This window comes from Mchenga conophoros, linkage group LG5 (assembly GCF_057382185.1).
Source record: "Mchenga conophoros isolate Kocher_MC1m ecotype Shallow Benthic linkage group LG5, M_conophoros_male_GT1.1, whole genome shotgun sequence".
NCBI classification, from domain to species: Eukaryota; Metazoa; Chordata; class Actinopteri; order Cichliformes; family Cichlidae; genus Mchenga; species Mchenga conophoros.
In genome coordinates this window covers 5,447,066-5,472,846 of record NC_140530.1, presented here as the reverse complement: position 1 = coordinate 5,472,846, position 25,781 = coordinate 5,447,066, and the positions used below count along the sequence as shown (strand labels likewise).

General features: G+C 40.0%; 1 protein-coding gene across 6 annotated transcripts in view; it reads right to left on the bottom strand.

The window, feature by feature from the left end:
- iqsec1b (IQ motif and Sec7 domain ArfGEF 1b) overlaps window positions 1–25,781 on the bottom strand; it is a 246,871-nt gene that overhangs the window by 172,282 nt on the left and 48,808 nt on the right. For 3 of the 6 annotated variants that reach the window (XM_085272895.1, XM_085272897.1, XM_085272899.1), the window contains exon 2: window positions 11,665–11,694. The exons of the other annotated variants lie outside the window; for them this stretch is intronic. In XM_085272895.1, the coding sequence (XP_085129021.1) occupies window positions 11,665–11,694 (30 nt within the window). The remainder of the gene's footprint in view (window positions 1–11,664; window positions 11,695–25,781) is intronic. 6 annotated transcript variants of the gene reach the window in all.

The window sequence follows — 25,781 nt, the reverse complement described above, 5'->3', positions numbered from 1 at the left end:
CCTGGACAGCTGTAGAAAAGAAAAAGAATCTGAGAGCACCGAGGAACGAGAAGCTGTCAGATGAGAGAAGTAGACTATATAGTAGTGAAAGAGATGAGTCAGTGTTTCCTGATTTAATAATCATTGTCATTCAGGTCAGAAATAGAGAATAATCCATTCCTGAACATCATGAAGAAAAACATCACTTGTTTACTGATATTCTTTTATGCTCAGCGTGGTGGAGTGCTTGAGTAATGAGAGAAGGAGAGAGAAAACCATGAAGCTGCTGACAGGGCAGAGAGAGTAGGTGACACAAGTGAGAGCGAGAAAAGCAGCGAATATTGAAGGTTAAGATTATATAAAGGCAAAAAAGAGAAAAGCGAATAGAGCAATGCAATACAATGGAGAGATATATGTCTGAATAAACATGAATAAATAAATAAATTCAACCTATTTGTAATTTAAAGCTGAATGACATGAAACTATGAAAAACAAACCTCTGGAGTCCACATCTAAAAAAAATGCTGGTGACTGCTTGCCTACCAAAATATCTCCTTTGGTAGTTCATGCAGCAACAGACATCTCTAGGATCATAAAACCATTCACACACACACACACAGACACACACACACACACACACACGCTGAGTCACAAGGTAAAACAATATTATGCTTTCACATCTGGTAAAAACTGGAAATACAGGGCTTTAAATGAAGGCCCCACATTCTTCCTATTAGCAGTTTGAAATCAGAGATAAAGGACAAAAAAGTTAAAAAGCACAAGAAATGAAATCCATCACACTATCGGGGTAGCTTTAATTTCATGGATATTACCATCTGTTGCAGACAAAAGGCAGTGTGGTACGGCAATTAGACGAAAGGAAGCTGAGGCTGAAAAGCTGGTGTGCCATATATTATTGTTACAAAATAATCTCCGGGATAACTCTGACGACAAAATCCATTTCTTAACCTCAGCATGTTAAAACACTCAGGGTGTTAGAACACTCGTGGATTTCACTTCAGGTCATACTCACATTATTAGTGAGCGTCACAATTTTACCTTCCCAACAAAGGCAACAAACAAAATTTGAGTTTGTTACTCGGGGCGCTCATTAAATTGTCATGTAGAGGCAGCAGTGGGTTTGGAGAGTCCTTCATGAAAGCAATAAGAAAGGAAGATTGGTATCAACAGCAAAATGAAGGAATATGAAGCAGTCTCATTTCCATATTCTGCATTAAAGAAATGAGGTGATGTTGAAACCATTACTATTTATATCACTTCTCTATCATGGCAAAAAAAGTCATATACCAGAAACTGAGCAAGGAAAGGGAAATTCTAGCATAGTACATTCAAAAGAGTTGCCAAGTACCATAGCAGAGCAATGAGAACAACATAGCAGCGCTACAATGGCATGGTCAGGAGCCATGCACAGGAAGGGCCACTGAGGCACAGTGACTGTTCTCATAAATGAGTAAGTAAACAGGCTAATTGGTCATTTTAAATTCCCCGAAGGTGTGAAATGTGAGTGTGAATGGTTGTCTGTGTCCATGTGTTGGCCCTGCGACACACTGGCAACCTGTCCACCCTGAGACTGCTGTGGCCCCACAGCAATCTGGTTTGTTACATATTAAATAAAATAAAAAATCATATCAGAAGTGGTTCGAGAATGCTGCTGGTGGCTGACATGGAATTCTGCTGTAAAAACTGATTGGATGGCTGCATAGTTTCAATGAATTTACAGTTTGATCATTTCAATGATACATGTCACACTTACATACATATATATTAGGGGTGCAACGATACTCGTATCGATATTGAACCGTTCGATACAGTGCTTTCGGTTCGGTACGAACAATACTAAATTTTAATTTATTTTATCAACTTTTCTTCTGAAGATGCTGTCTGTGTTATGCGCACAGTGGATCTGCCTTCGACTACTCCGCCTAGGCTGCACTGTCGAGCGCAGATCCACTAAGCACAGCGCAAGCTAGCAAGACAGAAGCTAAGCTCGTTGCAACATGGCAAATTGAACCTCCCCCACCCTCATTCAGATCTGGCGTTTGGAATTATTTTGGTTTTCATGTGACGTATGACCCTGAAGGTAAGCGAGTCATGGACTAAAGTAAAACAGTATGTTGGATGTGCCACGCAATGCTCAATTACATGGGTGGGAACTACTGCGTTAGCGCAGTTTGCTCGTTAACGTGTTGGCCGTCCAGCCCCACGCACGGGGCGATCCGCTGTAGCTCGTTAACGGAGATTCGCCGTGTTGTGGCATTAACGTCATTTCAGATTAACGCTGACAGCACTAGTGGGAACACAACAAATCTGACTGCACATTTACTCCGACAGCATCCTAGTGCAAAGACAAGTGGAAGCAGACAAAAACAACAAGCACACATGCTACTAACTTTACCCGAGTCATTTAGACAGCCGTTAGCAGATGATTCTCCTTATGGGGACCTGATATGTTTAATATGCTGCTGAGAATATAGCCCAGAAGAAGCGGATAGTATAGGTTTTATTTTGGAAAGAGCCATTTCTCTGTAATAAACTCTCTTTTCCAAAGATGAGTGATTCCTCGATCAGATAGATTTATTATTTTATCCGTTTGTTGTTTCAGCACCATTCAATTTAAAAACTGTACGTTTGAGTTAAAATATATATTTATAATTTTAATAAATGACAAATTAAAAAAGCATGAACATTTTTTTGTATTGAAAAAATGTCGAACCGTGACACCAAAGTATCGAACCGAACCGAACCGAACCGTGAATTTTGTGTATCGTTGCACCCCTAATATATACATATTTTTAGATATTCATATAGATTTTACTTTGATAAAAATCTTCAGCCTTTTTTCTAACATTACTCCTCGATACCTTAATTTCGTGTTAAGACAGTCTCTTCCTAAGATCACTTAGAAGGATGCTTAGCCAGCAACATGTATACAGAGGGCATTTTGCTTCTTTTCCAAACACTGATTTGAAGTTAATTTGAAGTGTGAATCCATCAAAACAAGGTGTTAGTAGTTATAGCAGCATTACAGTACAATAGTAGTAACACAGCTTTATATACAATGCATAAGTCAAATATAAGCACAGGAGCAGAATAGATGTTTGTGTTTTGCCAGGAGATGTAAATGTAAAGTAAAAGTACACTATAACTACTTAAAACTTAAGTTTACGCAGTAACGAAACCTATGGAAACACAAGCAATCTGTGGGAGCCAAGATTCTGACTGGGTTGTAGGTATGCAAACACTTAATGTCATTGGAAAATCGATTGATAACTTTTATGCCATGTGTTTGTTTTTCCACAGACTTCTGGTTAATATTCTGTCTCTCTCCAATAAAATGAGACTACTACAAAAATTAAGACTCTTTTCTTTGGAAGTGAATTTGTAATTCAGCAGAGGATCAAATAATTTTCTCCCCCTACTGTATCTGTGGGCAATTTAGCAAACTTCCAAAAAAAGAGATTTTTCTTCTCTGTTAGATAATGGTTAAAAATGACTACTCGAGTAAGTGCAGAGGTGTATTTCTTTGGTTTCTTTCTGAAAGAGAGTCCATGGGACTCACAAAGAATTCATTATGTGGGTTTTATGAGTATTTTCCACAAGCTGCACTCCTCTGCCAGAAGTTAGGGTTTTCCCCGCTGCCAAATCCGACCTTGAGTTCTGGATACACACCATATTTTCTCTCACTCTGTCCAATGTCTTGGTTTAGCTATTGTCATAGCTATCCTGAAGCCTGCTATTAAAATGAATATCAATGGCACAGTCATAAAGAAATAAATAAAATGACACTATTAACAGTTAACCTTCTGCAGCAATTCTGACCCTTCAATTTTCTAAGGTGACATGGGAATACATGGGGTATGCTAATGTCCTTTAACTTTCTTGGACTGCCATCAGGCAAATTAGAAGAACGTGTCTTCAATTGTTTATTGATCTATGTATTTTTGATCTCCTTGATGTGGCACAGCATGAGCTGGTATCAGTTATAATTAGCTCCGGACCTCTCGATCTGCATCTCAGATTTCTTATTCAGTTCAAACTGATCTCTCTTTGGATTGTTTGGTGGCAACTTCTTCATCTCTGACAGTTGGTGAGTGGATAGAGCTGTGTTGGGAGAAATAAAATGTCAAATCATTTGCCAACAAAACTAGCCAATTAGATTCATGAAAATGAGCATCGGCAAAATGCTTTGATGAGATTATCAGGCTACTGGCACATTGTCTAGGGTTGCGGGTAGTTTGTTTTAGGTCATTTGCAAATGCAAAAAATGTAAAAATAAAATAGTTTGTCAAAATGCATTCAGGAAATTTCCCGGCAATTGTAATATACCCTAGTTTTCCAGTCGTTTCCTCACATGGGTTGCCAGTGACATGATTGATTTTAAGAGATTAACACAGTGCTAGTTATTGGATAACTCACAAAAATAAATAAATATCAATATTTAAAATCATCCACTAACTGGAAGGTTGGAAGATTAGTGATAACTGGATGCTCCAGTCTCTGTGCCAAAGTATGCTTGGGCCAGCTACTGAACCTGAAGTTGCTCACAGTTGCAGTTCAGATAGAAAGCAGCTGAATGAGGCATGTTAAAAAGTGCTTTAAGCGCTCAACTAGAGTAGAAAAGCATTATATAAGAATCAGTACATGACTCTAACCCTAACACTTTGCTATTAAAATAGTATATAAAAAATGTATTTTTGGTGGCGCAGTGATTAGCACTGTAGCAACCCCCCCCCCCCCCCAAAAAACAAACAAACAAACAAACAAACCAACAACTCTATTCTCAAAAGTTTCAACAATCAGGAAACAAAGAACGACTCCATAAGATTTTGAGTTTTGAGCTAGCGTTGACACAGTGGAAATGCAACACTTGTGTGACACTTCTCCTTGAGAAAAGATCTATCCCTCCAAATCCAAGAGGACCTGGTTGCAGCCACTGTGAAGCTCCACAGTAGGCAGAAACACGTTACCTCCACAGTATGGTTAGGATTCCATGTTGGGTTTTTGGCCTTTTTATGACTTTATTTGAAAGGGTACAGTGAACACATGGGTCGGATTCGAACCGGCCGCTCTCAGCCATGCAGCAATATTGGGCATCTATATGAATGACTCTGTCCCAGCCTTTATGATCCACTTGACAGTTTCCACTGAATCTATGCAGGTCACGTGTTTCCACCTGCTGTCGAGGTCACGTGTTTCTGCTTACTGTGGAGCTCCACAGTGGCTGCAGCCAGACCCTTCTCTCCAAATCTAGTAAAACAAACAAAACATTTTCTCATGTCCGACTCCTTTGAGACTAATATAAAATACAAAGCTCAGATTAAAAGAAAAGAGTGAAAAGCTCTTGTTTGGGGAGTAAATATTTGCATTCCAGCTGCTAGATCTGAAAAATAATCATCAAATATATTCATTACTTTCACTCCACTGCAAATTTAATAACAGAGACAACAGACACTGCAGCTTTACTATCATCCATCTGCTGTTAAAATTTTGAATGTACAGCCTGAACACCTTCACTCCCACCTCTGTTCCACTCTGCTGCATAGTTAAAACCTAGCTCATATAGCTTCTAAGAGTGGAGTGGCAGGTCTATTGGTAATTTGCTAACCTCTGTGGTCAATGGACAAAAAGTAATTTTCCTGTCAGCGGAGTGAATCTGAACCACCACTTTGGAGTCATCAGTATGGTGTCCTACTGTTTCATCAAAACGCCACTGCAGCTAACGCAGCCACAGGCAGGATCTTGCAATAAGACACTGCTGACAGTTTTTAAGTCCCACAGTGGAGACGTGAAGTGGAACAGTACAGCTGACAGTCATCTCTCAGGAGCTGGTGATGATTTCTGTAAGCCACCACACACAAAGACCCCCTGTTCCCCTCAATATCCCACACTGTCTTCTGCTAAAGTGGGGCTACTGCTTATAGCTGAGGTAATTCCATTTTCCTGGAATGAGGTTCTGTTAGTGCACTGAAGGCTGTTACAAAGCTTCAATATCCTTCCCAAGCATAAGCTCATGAGAGTTTATGCTTGACCTGATAAAGAGAGAGGCTTTACTCTGTCAACAATTCAGTCCTGTAAGTCTTTGCCTTTTTATAGGCTGATGAAATCCTTTTCCACTTTCACCATACCTGCAGCTTCACAGAACTGTGATATCAGAAACATGTCTGGCTGGCCAACTGCGTAATGTATCAAGCCTATTCCAAACTTTAATGTATTCAGAATGGGGCCAGTAACATATAAAAACATAACCCATGAGCTGTGACTGTATGCTTCATCAGGTGTTAGCAATCCTTTCCAACAGAAGTGAGAATGCTTCCCTGCTCCAGCACAATATCTAATACTATAAAGTTTAAAGATTTTCATCATAACTCTCATGTACAGTATTAGAGGCTCTAACAGGCTCTCCTCCACACAGTCCTCATTTAGAAAGTGCTTCACAAACCCCAACATTACAGCTAACATGAGGATTTTCCTGTCAGTGCAGCTAGCCAAACTACTAAGAACCACTTAGTGAAAGTGGGCAGCATATCCACGGTTTGAACATAAAACTCATGGTGACCCCCTGAGACTGATTCTCCTGAATTAGTGGTTATATGTGTCACTAGAGGTCCAGTGGAGTCACACAACACTTGTCAAAGTAGCCATGCTCATAATTTTAAGCCCTACGAGTATCCAGTTGAGTTATTTAAGAATAATCCTACACAGCTGTTATTAAGAGGGGGAAAAAACTATACACAGTCTTCTGTAGCAGGTTATAAACATGATTCTTAATATTGTTAATTTAAACATTTTAACATTGCTATTGGAGCCAGTCTCAAGTGCAACTGCAGATTTTAACACTTATTTTAACACTTTTTCAGCAGAGGTCATCACTTGAATCAAAATAAATTGGACAGACGTAAGGAAAAAAAACACCTCCCTAATTAGCTTAAGTTGGTACAGTCCATATAGCTGTGTTTCATCACAGAAACTTTACTTCAAGAGGGTAAACAAGCACACAGCAGCTGGTGAAAGACAATCACAAGTCCTCTAATTTTTAATCAATGTGATGTTGTCAGCCTGTAACCACAGAAAAAAGCCACTTACATCAAGTAGTGTGTTATTTATGTTGGCCTCAAATGTCATATGAAGCATAACCTAAATTAGCAGTATATTAACGCCCATAACCCATTTTATTCTCTAAGCAGTCTAAGTGCAAAGACAAACTCTAAGCCTGTCTAAGCAAAATCTAGTGTCATTCCTTTGATGCATTTACCTATAAATTCCTTAATTTCTACGTTGATGCAGAGCGATTTACAGATGGTCCTGCAACAACCACATTAAACAAAATTCTTTCTTAGGTTTTTGAGCAAAGGGCTGAGGGCTGATGTTGAATACAGACTTTAAGAATCATTCTTATATTTTCTAAAATATTTTGCTCTTGCTGATGCAGCAAACTGACGGTGCTTCTGAAAAGGATGTGATTCTGAGATCACTATTCTCATTTTCCACCACATTACCACAAAACCCAAAATAGAACACAAACACACAAAACCAATTTCAAGGTCAGGAAATGTCCAAACTGGAGACTGCACTGGGGAAAGCAGAGCTGCAGGAGACTGCGCTAGAGACTGCAGTGATGGTTGTAGTGGAGGTGTGACGGGTGGAGGAGTGGCTGAAGTGGCTGCGGGTCGGGCGGCTAATGGCTCGGCTACAGAGTGCCTTAATGGCAGGGCTATGGGTTGAATGACTGACTGAGTAGCAGCCTGAATGGCTGGGTGTAGTGACGGTTGTGGTGGAAGAGAAACAGGTGGTAGTGTGGATGATGGAGCTAAGGGCGACTGAGTGGCAGACCGAACTGATGACTGAAGCGATGGTAGAGGTGAAAATGGAGCTTGTGGTGGAGTTAATGGCTGTGCTAGCGGGGACACAGGAGACAGCTTGTAGCTGGGCAGCTAAGAGAGCTTCAGGAGGCTGGGCAGCTAATAAACTGTTCACATTACCATCCGTAGCACAAAACACAACCCCTGAACGAATAGTCCCACGGTTCGACACAGAAAAAGAGTCCTTATTCACCACAGCCGGCGATGTAAAAGTCCGAACGTCCGGCTGTGGGGTGGCGCGCCCGCGGCGTGATCGACGTTTCTTCCCCGCAGATGGCTCCAAAGGGCCGGGAAAAACCACATCCGGCCGGTGAAACTGACGCGGCTGCTCCAGGGTGGCTGTTGTCTGTTGCTGCTGGGCCAAGTCTGATATTTCCCGAGTTCGCGCCGCCTCCCGGGCTTCATTCAAATTGGCCAATAAGTCCAAACATCCTCTGACCTGGCGGAGATGAGAATTTCCTTTGAGGATTGCTTCGATAGCATTTATCCCCACAATCTTTGCCCTTGTATTGGAAGTGTGGGTTATCCACTCGACTAGGCGTTGGACACGTATCAGATCGCTCTCCCCGGGTAAGTCTGCTGGGTCCATGTTGTGGTGACGTCGTACTGTCATGAATCGCTGTGCGGCAGGCAGGAGTTGGACCCAAAATGCAGGACTCACAGACTCGGGGAGGTGAACTCAAAACACAGCTTTATTTGCTGGTAGAACAAACATACAAACTAGGCTAAACTGGGAAACCATAAACTAAGAACTCACAGGGAGACACAGGTAGATCCACACACAGCATGAGGGACGACGTCACGCCGAACAGAGGGAGACGCAGACAGAAATACACAGAGGGTAAACGAGGAAAGTTTGAACACACGGGGAACACAGGTGACACTGATAATCATAACGAGACAGGGCGGGGTGAACTGAACATGACATGTACGGGCGTGAGAGTCACAAAGTAAACAGGAAGTGCACAGAGGTTCAGACAGGAGGAGAGAGAGCACGGGGAAAACACAGACATAACGGGCTGGGGAAACATGAAACAACCACAAAGGGAGACGAGGGCTCACAGATACACAGAGGGGCACACAGGGGTAAAAGCCATGAAGGGAAAACACTTAGGGAACAACACAACAGGGCAACTCAGAAAACATGGCCTAAATAAGGAACAAAATACAAACATACAAGAAAACTAAGAACACTGGGCCAACATGGCCCAGGACCATGACAATACCATGTTCTGACTGAGAGATTTTTGAAACTAATTAAAACGTTTTTGGCTTTCCCCTTATTTCAAAAGTGCTTCATCTCTTTGCTATGACTGTCGCCCGGCATAATTTGCAGATGATAATGGTTGTAGCCGCTGTGATGCTTTTGACCAAAACAGGTGCAGCTTGATGACATCATCAACATGCGCTATCACGATAGAGCGGTATAGTCAAAATCTCTATCGTTGGCCAAATTTATATCGTTTATATCGCCCACCCCTAGTAGTCACAGTAGCACTATTAAATCAGACAAATGGTATGTATATGTATATATGTACACACAATAATAGGGGGATAGGGTTTACGAAAAACAAACTATATGCAATTAAAGATTTCAGCGGTACTATAGTACAATAGTAACTGGCTGATGCGTTGACAAACTGGTGCATCTACAACTTTCCATTTATATCCCAGGTAACTCCAGTTCTATCTGCCATCAGAACTACAGGCACATATTACAGAGTCACAGCCCCATCCAGCCGGAGCATCTATAGCTGTGATGAAAGTGTTGTGCTGCCCTGTGATTAACTTGGAACGTTGTCTGATTCCTCCGTCTCTTAGGGACAGGCCTTCAATTCATCCCCACACAGACACGCTGCTTTCTTTCAGGACACTGTGGAGTTCCAGAAGCACCGAGAGCCATTACCATCACTAGCAGTATGCCAGTTAATAATGAGTTGTCTTGGGGAAAAAACATTGGTGTTTTTGCAGGCTGAAAGGGATTTGGACATGCAGTTCTCAGTGTTCATTGTAAAGACTTTACATTTGGCACAAGCACATAGATGAGCTGAGAATGACAGATGATCGTACTAATGACCAGAGATGGGCAGTAGCGTTACTGTAATCTGATGACTTTTTTCAAGTAACGAGTAAAGTAAGTGATTACTATTGCAAAAAAGGTAATTAGATTACTGTTACTTTCCCATAAGCACACTGCGTTACTGAAACCGTGATTTTTTTGTGAGAGTGTCTCATGACAATGACGTAAGCGAGTGCAACGTTCGTGGCAACAGCTGTGTGCAGATCAACAATAGGTAATATATAATATAATATATCGAGTGCTGGAGAGAGTATGACCGTGCAGCGTTTAAAGCGTGGAAGTACTGACCTTACTTTGAGTTTGATTCCGTAAAAAGTGACAAAAACAGTGTCCGCTGTTCACTGCGTGGTAAGAAAAAAACCCCTAAACCTCCGAGCAAGCACCGAGTATGCTGCAACGATAGTGTAAAATTCACAGAGAAACTGCCTTCCACTGACATAACGGCTGCAACAGACCTGTACCAGGGCAAACCTCCGCCTGCCCCACTCCTGATAAACAGGTGAAAATAGAGCAACAAGACCGCTGAGTCTTTGATTTTACTTATTTTCTGCTGTGTTTTACTTGCATCTATTTGAAAGAGTGAGTGCATATAATTTAATGTTTGCTTGATGCATAAAGCTAAAAGATTAAAACTAATGAAACAAGTTTTAAATAGAGACTTTTTCATTTGATTACATTTTATATGATGGATTATGCAGAAAAGGTAGAATTGGGATGAAAGATCTATTGCTTTATCACCTATTTAGGGTGTAAATCATGTTTTTAAAAGTAACTAAGTAACTAATTACTTTTGTATATAAGTCATCAGTAAAGTAATGGGATTACTTTTTGGGAAGTAATCAGTAATTACTTTCTGATTACTTTTTTCAAGTAACTTGACCAACACTGCTAATGACACACCCCAGTCCATTTTGGCCTGTCTAGAACACCTACATGTAAAACCTTAACAGATTATTTAAAAACATAACCATGAGCTGGGGTTACCTTGTGGATGTTAAGAAGTTACGTTCATTGTACTGTTGATGTTGAAACTACGTTATCCAAATCAACATCTAACATCAGCTGAAAGCAGAGCCTTGTCATTGATATTTTTATAGCTAGGCACATCCTATGATGAAAATCTTACCAGCATAATATTAGCTAGGATTTTAGAATGAGATGGTCAGTCATATACAGCCGTTCATGTGTGTGAACCTAATATATTCCAGCCAGGACAGCTGCAGTCAAAGGAACACTCACATAGCCACAGAAACAGCATGAAAGAAGGAGCTGGGGTGGAGGTGGTTTACAAAGCATTTTGCAGATATGCAGTAACTGCAGCCATGCTAAAGCAGCCTAAAGAGCATGAAGGGAATCAGCTGAAGTGGACTGGCATTAAAATCAGTGAATCTGTTAGGACTAGCGTAACTTGAGTTGATATCTATCTAGTTTATACAATTCTCCTCTTAAACCAGTCAGAGTTTGCAAAGTCCTTGATACGAAACATAAATGTGTTTTTTTAAGTACAAAACAAAACAGTCCTGGAGGAATAAATCTATCGATGGAAAAGAAGAATCAGAGAGAAAACACAGCAGGGAGCACTATGATATCACTGCTTCCCCGAGGATAGCAGTATAGTTATATGGGTAGGGTAGTGCCGATAAGTGAGAGTGCACAGCAGCAGACGTCTAGAAGGGCATAAGAAAAGAATGACAGCGTATGTACAGCGAGCCGGGCACCACATACCTGACGCGTCTCGGACTTTCACTTTCAGATCTGCAAATGACAAAAATATCAATCAGGAAAAACAATGAACTAAAAGTGGAATAGCGACATACTCAAAAAAATAAAAGAAAAAATGGTTGCATTTGTTTTGCAGCTTGCAAAGACTGATAATAGCAACTTCATCTGAAGCCAAAAACCAAGATAATGCACTTCTGACCAGGTCAAAATGAACAATGAAAGTTCATAAAGGGAAAGCAGCCATATTTGGCTGGATTTCTGTATCATACATATCTGAAGGCAGTTCAGTGAAACATTATGGTGTCAATTAAAAAAGTAAAACTGCCTTCTTTGCTTTTTCCAGACCAGCAGGTCTAGGACAGTTAAATCCCACAGGCCAGAAAAACAAGAACACCAACCATATCTTCTACATCCAGTCTGATTTTGTAGCTTTGCTTAATACTTATTTACAAGCAGTGTAAATTATGCATGAGGTTTACTTTAGCTGTACCTCAGCACTGTCAAAATATTCTTCTGATACCTCAGAGCTGCTTTAGCCTAGATCAAACCACAAACATTGCAGGGAACTTGTTTTTCCTTGGTTCAACATTTTACTCTAATCATAGTCTGGCTCAGAGGATTTTTATGTGAAATTAATAAGAGCTGGCAGATGCCTTTTTCTGCATTTTTGTCTCAGTGCAGCTGATGGTCAGAAATTGGCACGTAAACTAAAGCTTAAAGCACGCAGGAAATTACAAGCAAAATGACCTAAATTATAAAGGAACATGACATATTTGGTTTTTTGACCTTGGCCAGATGTGTGGGTAGGCATGTGTGTAATGACAGATGCCAGCATGACTTTTGCTCCCCACAGATTCCAAAGGATGTCATGTCAGAGCCTGTGGTCACATAAAGGGACAGATCCTTTCAAAGACAGAGGAGGAAAATTCCATCGTTAAAAAGGCCCTGAAAGGATGAGGGTGTCGTTAACGTCCATCAGCCTCACTCTGGAAAATGATAGGGACTCTTCTATTTCACCGCTTTTGGACCAGTTGAGGGAGCATAAGACCAGCCAGACGTATGTGGCTTGAAGGACTCCTTCATTATACGCAGGTTGTCTTTCTCAGCACATCTTGCTAATAGGGCTCTTGTCTTCTTCACTCTCCCTTCAGTAGAAAAACTGTCAGCCTTTTTGGCTCCTGGTGCTCAATACTCAGCTAATGAGTGTGATCTGTATTGAATTCCACTCTATAGAGATAGGTGAAACAAATGCTGGCAGAGGTGGTAGTGCTTTGACACCTTCATCCATGCCATGTTTTTCCCCGAGACAAAGTCACTGAAGCGTAGCAAATCCTTTACTAATGGCATAATGGTACGCTGCCTGTACAAAGCTGCTTTGATGAGACACTTCTGAACTTTAGATGTTCTACTTTGTCACTACTGTTTTCAGATGACATGGAGAGCGAGTGCAGCAAGGGGAGTGTCGGAAGGAGGCTGGGAGTGGGGACGATAGGAGGGGAACAGAAAGAACAAAGTAAGCAAGAACTGATGATGTGCCCAAAGGAAATCATGATCTGTCAGTGTGAGACCAACAAAAAGATTCACCTGTCCTCTGTCAAAAGCAAAATCAACGGCAAATTGTAAACAAGGCAACTGCAGCAGGGAGACCTCCGACTGCAAGTGTGGGTCCCCTGTTTGCTGTGGGGAAACGTGACACTCCCCCTTAAACTAACTGGTAACTGGCAAGGATGAGATAGAAGAAGGCAGATAAAACCCACTTAATGATCTCATCTAAGGATGCCAGATAGCCAAGCTTTTCTTAGAATTTGCATCCAATACCAGACAGAAGAGCAGGCTTTCATGTCTTCCAAACTGCTCTTCGTTCAGAGCCTTTTATCTTAGCCTAATTTAACAATTGTGAGTTGTTGGTGTGCGGAGAAACAATTTTGCATTCAGTGTTCTCATAAAAGCCTTAATTTTTATGCATTTATTAATACTAGGAATAAAATACATGGGGTTTATAAATGGGTATTATTTTGGCCAAATCTTCATTTTACAGTTTATAGCTTTACATTTTCATATTTGTAGCCTTTTCTCTCTTTGTTTGTTTCTTCACTTTTTCTCAGTGCAATTATATTTAAATCCAGTTCCCCATCTCTCTGCCTCTCTGTGGACCTGGCCTGTACCATTGCACTTACAACCCTCTCCTTTCACATAATTGCATGACCGTAGTCTGTCTTTGCTTGTGATTTGCCACATGTTGTGCCCATCAAAATAAAGTCCTGGCCCTGCCTGCATGGACTGAGAACGAGTGACTGAAGATTCTGCTCTTCCATTTCATTCACTACAAAGAATCAGCTCTCCGATTTGGCTTATTCACAAATGGCACATAGCTGTTAAATGTAACATCATTAGCCAAATTCAAAACACATATAGTTAGGTTCATGTGAAGGACTTGGAAGTAAGGACCCAGAATGCAGACAGAGAGGACGGTGGAGTTGATCAAAAGGCGAGTCCTTCATTTGATTTTTGTCCAATATACAAAATCAAACGGAAAAAAAACAAGTCCAAGAGAAGAGCAACTAAAAACTGTGGCTAGGACACACTAGGACACAGAGAACCTGAACTCAAACAGGGACTGAAACAGTAACTTAACAGTGTGAAGTTAACAGTATGCTCTGACAACAGCAGGAAGGAAGAAAGCACTATACATACAGGGACTGCAGAATCATTAGGTGAGTTGTATTTTTGAGGAATAATTTTATTATTGAACAACAACCATGTTCTCAATGAACCCAAAAAACTCATTAATATCAAAGCTGAATGTTTTTGGAAGTAGTTTTTAGTTTTAGGGGGATATCTGTGTGTGCAGGTGACTATTACTGTGCATAATTATTAGGCAACTTAACAAAAAACAAATATATACCCATTTCAATTATTTATTTTTACCAGTGACACCAATATAACATCTCCACATTCACAAATATACATTTCTGACATTCAAAAACAAAACAAAAACAAATCAGCGACCAATATAGCCACCTTTCTTTGCAAGGACACTCAAAAGCCTGCCATCCATGGATCCTGTCAGTGTTTTGATCTGTTCACCATCAACATTGCGTGCAGCAGCAACCACAGCCTCCCAGACACTGTTCAGAGAGGTGTACTGTTTTCCCTCCTTGTAAATCTCACATTTGATGATGGACCACAGGTTCTCAATGGGGTTCAGATCAGGTGAACAAGGAGGCCATGTCATTAGTTTTTCTTCTTTTATACCCTTTCTTGCCAGCCACGCTGTGGAGTACTTGGACGCGTGTGATGGAGCATTGTCCTGCATGAAAATCATGTTTTTCTTGAAGGATGCAGACTTCTTCCTGTACCACTGCTTGAAGAAGGTGTCTTCCAGAAACTGGCAGTAGGACTGGGAGTTGAGCTTGACTCCATCCTCAACCCGAAAAGGCCCCACAAGCTCATCTTTGATGATACCAGCCCAAACCAGTACTCCACCTCCACCTTGCTGGCGTCTGAGTGGGACTGGAGCTCTCTGCCTTTACCAATCCAGCCACGGGCCCATCCATCTGGCCCATCAAGACTCACTCTCATTTCATTAGTCCATAAAACCTTAGAAAAACCAGTCTTGAGATATTTCTTGGCCCAGTCTTGACGTTTCAGCTTGTGTGTCTTGTTCAGTGGTGGTCGTCTTTCAGCCTTTCTTACCTTGGCCATGTCTCTGAGTATTGCACACCTTGTGCTTTTGGGCACTCCAGTGATGTTGCAGCTCTGAAATATGGCCAAACTGGTGGCAAGTGGCATCTTGGCAGCTGCACGCTTGACTTTTCTCAGTTCATGGGCAGTTATTTTGCGCCTTGGTTTTTCCACACGCTTCTTGCGACCCTGTTGACTATTTTGAATGAAACGCTTGATTGTTCGATGATCATGCTTCAGAAGCTTTGCAATTTTGAGACTGCTGCATCCCTCTGCAAGATATCTCACTATTTTTGACTTTTCTGAGCCTGTCAAGTCCTTCTTTTGACCCATTTTGCCAAAGGAAAGGACGTTGCCTAATAATTATGCACACCTGATATAGGGTGTTGATGTCATTAGACCACACCCCTTCTCATTACAGAGATGCACATCACCTAATATGCTTAATTGGTAGTAGGCTTTCCAGCCTATTCAGCTTGGAGTAAGACAACATGCATGAAGAGGATGATGTGGACAAAATACTCATTTGCCTAATAATTCTGCACTTCCTGTACACAGAGGGGAGATCGGAACAGAGAGGAAACATCTGGGAACAAAACAAGACACAGGTGACAAAAATCTAACTGCTGAGACAGAGACAAGCAACGCTGAACACACACAAGGTTAGAAAATAAAACAGGAAACCAGGACTAAGACCCATGAATCTAACACAACACTATAAACCAGGCCTGGACCAAAAGTAAATAAACACAATGACAAGGCCAACTACACTTAGAAACTAGGAGAGAGGTGACATAAAAGGGAACTAACATCGTTTCATTAAGAACTAAGAATTAGAAACATAAATAACAAAAACTCAAGAGACACTCTGAAATAAAACCAAATTTAAAAGACCAAATACTAAAGGACTGCTTCACAAATCCAAAATAAAATGTGAACCAACCAAATCTCAAAACCTAATGTCATTGACCCACGGACCCTGATAATGATTGACAGCATTTGCTACTTTGTTAACATAATAACTGCTGTTATGAACAAACAGCATACTACTCTATTGTTGAGGTAACTGTGCTTGATATTTAAAGGTTTAACAAACATCCACAGCAGACCAGCCTTAGAGAGCCAGTTTAGTTGAGACAAAGTTATCAGTTTATTCCTCAAACACAGTTAATACTAACAAGGGGGGAAATGCATACTCATAAGATATATCAGATAATGTGAATAGTATGGTGCTAATGGTCCAGTCAGGTAGGACTAACTTATTGCACAGATGATGTATATTTTGTAAGTAAATAAATAAATAAAATAAAACAGTTTTTGCTACACTGTAAAATTGTCACTAACCTATGAGCAAATTACTAAGCTGCAGTCTTCACAACGGTGAAGATACCACAGGTAGTGCCACACTGGCTACTTCCATATTTTATATATGACATATGGTGGTAGATTTAATCAACCATGGGGACACTTTGCTATGATTGATTATTGTTATGTCTATATTAACAAAACCCTCGCCTGGCCTTATATTAAAGGTAACAAAATGAAGACAAGGACAAGAGCCTTGAAAACAAGCGTTGCCGAGCTGAAATATTTGTAAAACAATGCTGGTGGTTACAACTTTTTAAATGTGGAAAAGCTACTTTCCTCTTCAGTAATTACAGTAATTTAGAGTTTCGGGCTGTTGGCTCTGATATCCACTTTGACAAAGCAAGCACTATGATATCGTCACTTTCAGAGATTGTTAAGCTTTTTTTCAGTTCCCCATCAGCAGAAAGTGACTTTGAAAAAAACATTAAACATGCAATTTAGCCACATACACAAGTAAAATATGAGCAACAGAACCAATGATAGCCACTAGGTGGAATAATCAGTGACAGGAGTTCTTCTGTTTTATCCAATCTAGCACCAACTATTTAAAAATCAACCAGATGATAAGTGGAAATAGGCTCAGTTCCATGCCTTATGGTTCATTTGCTCGTTTTTGACCACAGTGAAATCCCCAACAGATCCATCTCAGCTTCTCACTTTCTATGTTTATAACCCCAAAATATACTGAGCCTGCTTCTCCTGTAATCAACACTGTGTCAAAAACACCAGCATTCCTGCTGTATCCTCCTTCTAGATTGATGGGTCCTAATTGCATGACCCTCTTTGTTCAAACAAAATAAAAGGAGCATAAAAAGGGCAGCTGGTAGACTGCATAAAAGCACAGGATGTGACAGAAAACATGCACAACGCCTGACTAATTGAAAGGAAAAAGAGGCATGGTGCCAAAGCAGATGGTTTTTAATAGAAGCACATTAAGAAGTCTGATAAGGAGTATTTACACACTGGGTTTATGGTACCTGCTAATCATCTTTTTAACTTGGGTCTAGCTGTTTGAATTGTATGATGTGGCTGAGCAGCATACAAGAAACAAAAAGTTAAGATCAGTGTAGCACTGAACCACCACGAACAAAACCTCATTCAGGGAATTTGTATTAACTGTTTACCTGCTTGCTCATTAAACAATGTGATTATGTAATGAGCCAACCACATGGTAGCAAATTAAGACATTTAGGCATGAAAACATGGTAAAGATGACCTACTGAAGTTCAGATTGAGCATGAGAATGGAGAAAAGAACCATTTAATTGACTGTGAACATGGCATGGTGTCAAACAGGCTGGTATTTCAGCAGCCGCTGATCTGCTGGGATTTTCCCACACAAGTTTATGGAGAATCACAAAACAGGAAATATCCAATGACTGTATAAACAGGTAGCCTTTCCTTTATTTATTAGGAGTCGTGCTTTTGGCCAGCTCACAATGTTTCGTATTTATAAGTTTTATAAAACTTTAATGGCTCCGCAGAAAACAGGTTTTAAATGAGCAAAGACTTTAGCTATTAGCTATCTGATGATAAAGCCACCCAAAATGTTGAAAATAATCCCTCAGTTTCAGTGATTACAATAAAAATGCTTTAAAAAAATGGAGACCTCATAAAACACGGCCTCGTTAAAGTCTCCGAAATAATGTGCCCGAAAAAAAGTGCAGGACTTCAACAATGTCAGCATGTCCAGAAATCCAGTTGTGCGACGCATTGAAGACTCGTCAGCCAACATTAAACCGCACAGCTGCTATTTTTTTTTTTTTTTTGCGGGAGTGGACGAGAGCCCGAGTACTTTAGGTGAGTAAAAAATATATTCCACAGTACCCGTGTGTTAATAAGCATGCATGTGCAGGTACACATGCTTCAAATATCAATAATGCGCTTCAATGCCACCACTACCCTGCTTTTGCGCACCACTTTCTTATATGCGTTTTTCTTGTTAACACACAGAGTACACACCTCTGTGCACAGCACACAAAGTCAGCTGATCTCAGCTGATGTTTTTTCTCTGTGCTGTAAATTTTCTGTCTAAGAAGAGGCTGCTGTTCTGAGAAGCTAAAGCTTTTTCTGAATAAATCAATAAAGATCCATTTATGGAAAGCTGTGATGAAGGCAGTTTTGTCTTTAATTATATTCAACAATATAACATATTTGACCACTTTTAAGTGACTTTTCTAACTTTAATACACTAAAGTTAAGGTCATATACCTAACTTCTGGTAAGTGCCCCAGCCGCTCCTATATTTTTATGTATGTGGCCCTCAGTGAAAAAGTTTGGACACCCCTGCTGTAGGGAAACCTCCTGCTCTAGGCTCAAGTACCTTACCTGCTCAAGTCTGCCCACCCTGTTGTCTCATCCCACTCCACAGCAAAAAGTGCTAGTAGTATTTAAACAAAGCAATAATGTGCAAATAGGAAACTAAAACTGCCTTCTGTCTATAAATATTGCTTCAAATGAAATCAAAACGGATTTATTTTAAATCCAAAATAACAAGTTTCCCAGTTTAAAGATGATTCTGTTCAAGAATTCACGATCGCCGTAGACATGCTCTGGAGTGAGGCTTGCTCTTATCTGTTAGATGATGTTCGCAGGTATCAATGCAACGCACTAACTTAACTCACTAAAACTGATCCATTCAGTGCTGACGTCACAGCTCTGCGCTGCCGGCGTTTTTAAATGCCCGTGCACTGCAACAGTGCCGTGCATTAAACTTTGTTTTCTGTTAAATGCTTTCACACTTTTTAAAATCTCAGCTTACATTTTCTTCCCTCCTCCTGTTTTAGCGCTACGCTCTTCTTCCTTAGTATTGAGAGCTGTCTTGGCAGGCGACATAGGCAATACTGCCCCCATAGTTTGATGTAGTGTATTGCAGTTCCAACAACACATTTACGTGTTATTAGTATACATCGCATCGACCAATTTTTATAGTCGACATCATCGATTATGTCAACAAATCATTTAAACAGCCCCAGAAACAGGTAGGTTTACCAACATTACATCAGTACTTTTACTAAACAAATCACTGATGTTGGAAAAACTGCATTATTCATGAACAACTGGCAAAATAAGACAAGTTACAATTTCTTTTTAATTATGATTATAACATAGTTACAACCAAGAACTGGCCACCACAAGAACTAAATGTTTCACCTCTATTTGACTAATGTCCATTAAAAAAAAGATTTACGCAGAGCAACAAAAATATTGCTGAGGTCATTGTTAGAATACTTTTCCCTCTTCCACTGGCACACACAAATCAATACATCCGGTCCTAATGAGGTGAAAAAAACATCCTGATGAGGAAGAACTGTCTAAATAAAAAAGCTGCTGCACCAGTATATTATGGGAACTGCTCCTCCCTAACAATCAACTTTGCTCCAGCAGCTGTCAGTCCAATCACAGCAAGGATTAGGATAATTAACATTTTCTACCCACAGAGTTTTCTAATCAAGTATAAAGTTTGAATAGTCACAGATGAATGGTGCTGCAGGGAATTGTGCGTCACACATGTTCAAGCTTCCCCACAGCACCTTCACCTTCCATCTGGAAATATATTGCATCTGAGTGAAAATTACCTATATTCAGTTCTCTGCTGATTTCAAGTAAAATCTAAAAAATAAAATAAAATAAAATAATTCAAGACCTGATTCTGAGCCAAGCTATCAAAGTCACACTCAAATGTGGAGATTTCCCATATTTACTAAGGGAATGGCAGGAATCCTACATTGTAATGTGGGCAAATGTAATCCAGGCATCTTGTAATGAACTGGCAGGGGGCCACAGCCAAGCCAATTAAATGATATGAGCCTGGCAATAAGTGCTTTTTATTTCATGACCCCAAGAAAACTGCTGCAACTAAATTTCATCATCTCACAACTAGTGCAGTTGTAGGAAACCTTCATGCCTTCACACCAAAAAAATAGATTACTCCTCTCATTACAACTTTCAACTGGCACTTTCAAAGATTTTGTACGGGCTAAGGTGTAAGAACTAAAGTGCCTTTCCAAATTTCAATTGCTATCTCAGTTTCCTGTGCCCTCAAAGCTGGACCTGGGATAATACAATTTAGCTTTGAAAAGTGTGAAAAGCTAATAAATGTGATTTCTCCCATATTTCATTTCTTTTAAAGCGCTGCAGCCTTCTTGCTGGAAGTCCCCTTGTGTTGACAAAGCCTCATGCCAAGTTTTCTTTTTTTCTGTTGTGTCAGTTGGATCCTTGTATAAGCAAACAGGCTAATGGAATTAACCTTTCCACATGCCGGGCACTACATCACGGCCAAGAAAGACAAGCAGTGCAGGGAGGGGAGCACAGGCAGACTGTCAGCATCAGCCCTGGGAAACCAGGATAGATGACCCCAAAGTTAACCTGCAGACCCACAACATACTGCATTTCTAAAAGCATGAAGTCAACTTGGAGTAGATTTAAATCTGAAATGCATTTGATAACAGTTTTAAACAAAATATGATGAAATTTGATTATTATTATTTATTAATATCAGTTTTTGTAATGACTTGATCCAAATAGTCATCATGCTAATAATTAAATAAGAAAAAAAGGTTTCCAAAATAAAATAGTTTAAGTACTTTTAAAATCTTGGATGAAATCTAGCTGTGCCTCTAAAAGTTTCATAAAATGTTTGTGCCAGCAAATAGTAATTATTCACATTCTTGGCATGTGGAGTTCTGGGCTTCCAAACATGTACTTGTGTTTTGGAACAAACACTAGCTGGTGTTTTGAAGCTAACTTAATGGTATTAACTGCAGCCAGCCTTTCAAGAGATAGGAAATAAAGGCTGAGAAGCCTCTGTGCCAGCGATAAAGCAGGGTTATTATTCAATTGTTGCAGACAGTGGGATATTACTTCCTTACAAAGATGTCAGAACTGTCCTCTAATTAGCAACTTCACAATGTCAGTTTGGAAACTGTGATGCTAGTTTGGCTAAGCTGTCCAACCTCTTCTAAAGCTAAACTGGCTTCAAGTAACTACAGAGAACACTGGTGGTTGTCTTTGACTTAGCTGTACAATAAAATGTGTCCATCATCATTGTGAAATAAAAGAAAATAATTAATCATATAGGCTATTTGGAGGGCTATATATTTTAAAATTATGATTGTAATATTAGTTAAATCTATTTTTTATATATTTTTTGGTTTGTTCCCACACTTCTTTATTCCTTTCCTTAAAAAGACCCAAATGAACTGAGATAGCTATCAGCTTGATGACTAATGGAGCAATAGGTTCAAATAGTCAAATGATGTAATTATGACATAAACTATTAAAACATAGCTGTATGCAAAGAAGCTTTTTACATTAAGAGCAGTTTACACTAATGCAAATGAGGGATAAAAACGATATAAAACTGGACAACAAAGCTAATGGTCTTTAGCTTAGTCAATGCTAGACTACCTTGTTTCATGACTTTTCTAAAAAAATAAAAACAAAAACAAACAGACATGATATTGGTGTCTGGCTTCGCTTTCATTGTTATTGGTATCAACAGTTTGTCTTTGGATGCTTGCACAAAGTTTTTGACTTAAGTCCAAACTGTTGGCAAGTAGTGATAGAGCTCTGATGATGATGATAATGATGCTTTCTCTTGATCTCTCTCCCAGCACTTGTTGGGACTATTTTTATTGCAATCATAGTAACATAATGTGTCCCTATGAACTCCATTATTTTATTGCTTTTTACTTATTTCTCATCAGCTCGCCTCCACGTGCCATGTGTGGTTGTGGGTGAGGCCCTGCACTCACTCACAGTGCGAGCAGAGAAAGCACAAACTAACATGACCATAAGTGACAGCAGGAAAGAATCTCAGACTGAGATAGAATCAAACTAGTATAAATATTTCATTTATTTATTTTGTTTATCTTCTGTTGTAATTTATTAAATGAATGAATCTTGCTGAGTGTATTTATTTCTAATATTATTAAAGCAAGAAGAGCCTGATATTTGCCTTACACGTAAAGAGTAATTCCAAGTTTCTCCCTCAGAGTAGCATGACCACAAATGGCAGCATAAATGCTGACCTGTGAGCACACGTCCCACTAAAGGATGTCAGGACCTCATGTCACCCTTATTGAGTCTGATTCTGACATAGATGAGTAGCCAGCTGGAGGTGATTTGTAGGGCTATGGTAGTGCTCCTCCTTTTCCTCTTCACACAAAGGAGCAGATCCCAGTCCTGCTGCTGGGTTGATGTATTTCTACAGCCCTGCCCGGTTTGACTCATGTTTCAGCCACTTCCTGACTTAGTGTTTTACCGCAATGATAGTTTTGCTGAGTGTATTTCACGTTTTTTTCTTATTGGAGATTGACATGGTGTCACTTCAGACTGTCATGTGTCTCTTTTTATACATGCAATGTCCCAACTACCTGCTTTGAAACCCAAGTGAGAAATAAAGTACAGTTTTACATATAATCCATTAATTCATTGGTTTTAGTTCTGCTAAAAGGACATGATCCCTCACTGACTTCCTGCTCATGAACAACTGGTAATTGCTCTTGATGGAGCACTTGGACAAGTTGGATGAGACTGCAAATGGGATTTTAGTGGTGCTATAAGCACTGACATTATGCTTAAACCCAATGGGGAATTTACTTATGCTACCTCTACAGTCTGTATAGTCTCTGTATGATACTTCTCTGTATCGGGCTCACGATTGTAATGAGGCTGATGCACTGTGAGTGGATTTAGTGAACTTGGCTTGAAACATATGAGTATTCATACAAAGTCTGTGTCCTCACAAGTGTTTTTGTCTTTTATTTTTTAAGACTCACTCTGAATGTGACCTTCATTGTACTTTATACTGTGAGGGAATGAAAAAGTTAGTTAGCTTGTTAGTGCACTGGGGAGCCCACAAACAGACTTAACAAAAAGAGCAGTCTCTACACGAGCGCATATCCTCCCACCATAGTGCTTTTACTTCCCAGGATATTAATAGAAACAACAGGCCTTCTCTAACAATAACGTGAATCCTTCACTGACATTCAGCAATATTTATTTGAGGGATAAGAGACATGGCAGATTCTTAAGTACAAGAAAATTGATTAGTTCTTTTGTATATTTCCAAATCGAGTCATGAAATTAACCTGGAATGAAATTACTTGTGAGAGACAATGAGCGGTGCAGGAATAAGATTGATATAGAAGAAGTAAATAGAGCATTTGATGGAAGGTAATGCCATCAATATTAGCCCCACACTGGCCTCAATTTGGTATCTACATGATGGAATAAAAATGAACCCTCAGTGTTATTGGAAGATAGTATCATTCCCTCTGTGAGTAGAGTACTAAACAGCAATATTGGGAGTCTGCCAGCAGGTAGAGGAGGTGTGTGTGTGTGTGTGTGTGTGTGTGTGTGTGTGTGTGTGTGTGTGTGTGTGTGTGTGTGTGCGCATCCTAGAGAGAGGCAGAAAAAGAGAGGTCAAAAGAGAAGATTGGGGGAAGCGGAGATCTGGAGACAGTTACACAGAGGTGTACTCAAGCTGCACCCTGGTCCTCCTGAGTAAAGTGGAGGCCACTTCAGGTGCTCTTCTGCAGACCTGGCTCGCCCTCTTGGTTAAATCTCTCAATAGCTAGCACACTAATCTTCTTACAGTAGATGTATGTTGCTGGATGAGAATCAAGTGAAGGCAAAGTCACCAAAAAAAGGATATACCAGGATGTACAGAAGCCCACAATGTCTCCTCTCACAATTGCTATTAAAAGCTGTAATCTGGAGATAACAAAGCTCGTTTTCTCGCGATAACAGGTTAAATTATCTCATTACCTGAAAAGCTAATGGCTTATTTCTCAGAGAAATTGCGTCTTTATCACACAAAGCTGTCTTTTGTTTTCTCTAGATCATTGGAGGACTTGTAAGCCATGAAAAGCATTCTCTCTTTTTTCTTTTCTAGAGGTCGGCGTATGATTTGCACCAATTTGATTGGTGCTGTCTCTACCACAAAGACACAATGCAATTTCAGCTCGTCACAGCATCGACTTCATTCTAATCAGATAAGCTGATCAATAACTCCTGCATCTCAGTGTTTCAAATGTGCGTCTTGCACCAAGTAGGCAGAGAGAATGGTGAAATGAGAATGTACTTGTTTGCAGTGATAACTAAATCTTAATTTATAATGACAAAATATGATTTGTAGGATTTTACAAGGTAGCCAGAGAAATTAACTTAACTGATAACACCATTATACCTGAACAAATGACTAGCAGCTGTGCACAATGACCAGTTCATCCGACTTTCAGGTAGGGCTGGGCCATATTATACCGTTCACGGTAATACCGGTATAATGTTAGGCAACGATAGGAAAATGAAATATCGCGATAGAATATGAGTAAAACGCGCATGCGCAGTGCCTTTGTTTTCATACGCACATGGCCGATTGTTGAGTGAAATAGATGAACCAGAATTGGTTTGTAAAAATGGTGCAACTTCCGTGATGTGGAACTGGTTTGGTGTTTGTCCGTCAGATACACAACAAAGCACATTTTTTTGCAGAACATGCAAGCGGCCGTTGTTATTGTCGTATTTGTCGGACTAAGATGCTCTTAAATCTGGGAGTAATCTGGGTCCTAAACTCCGTATGCAACACTGCAGCATCACTTAGAGTTAAAAACTGTCTAAATTCTTTCATCTTTAATAAAACGATCAGCATTGCTGCTTTACCAGGTGTAACTATAAAGTTTAACTTCCAGGCATCCATGAAAACAAAAGTTATTACATTTAACGGAGTTAGAAGTTAGCAGGAAGCTAGCGGAAGTTAGCTCGCTAGTTTCGCTAGTTACCTAAGCATGATATAGCATGTTCTGACTGAGAGATTTCTGAAAAAAATCAAACGTACAGCTCTGCTATCACTTCCAACATAAATGAAGACAGGAAACTAAACAGCAGTGACGTTTGTAGGGTTACTGAAGTTGGGCTAGCTGGTATATAATGATGTGCTACGTGATCGCTAGCGACACAGCTATGTTAGCATAACATAAACAGTGAAGCTGGAGGACCAACACTAACACTTTTCCACTTATAAAAGTTAACGTGAAGGTTCTTCATGGTTAGAGACAAATGCAA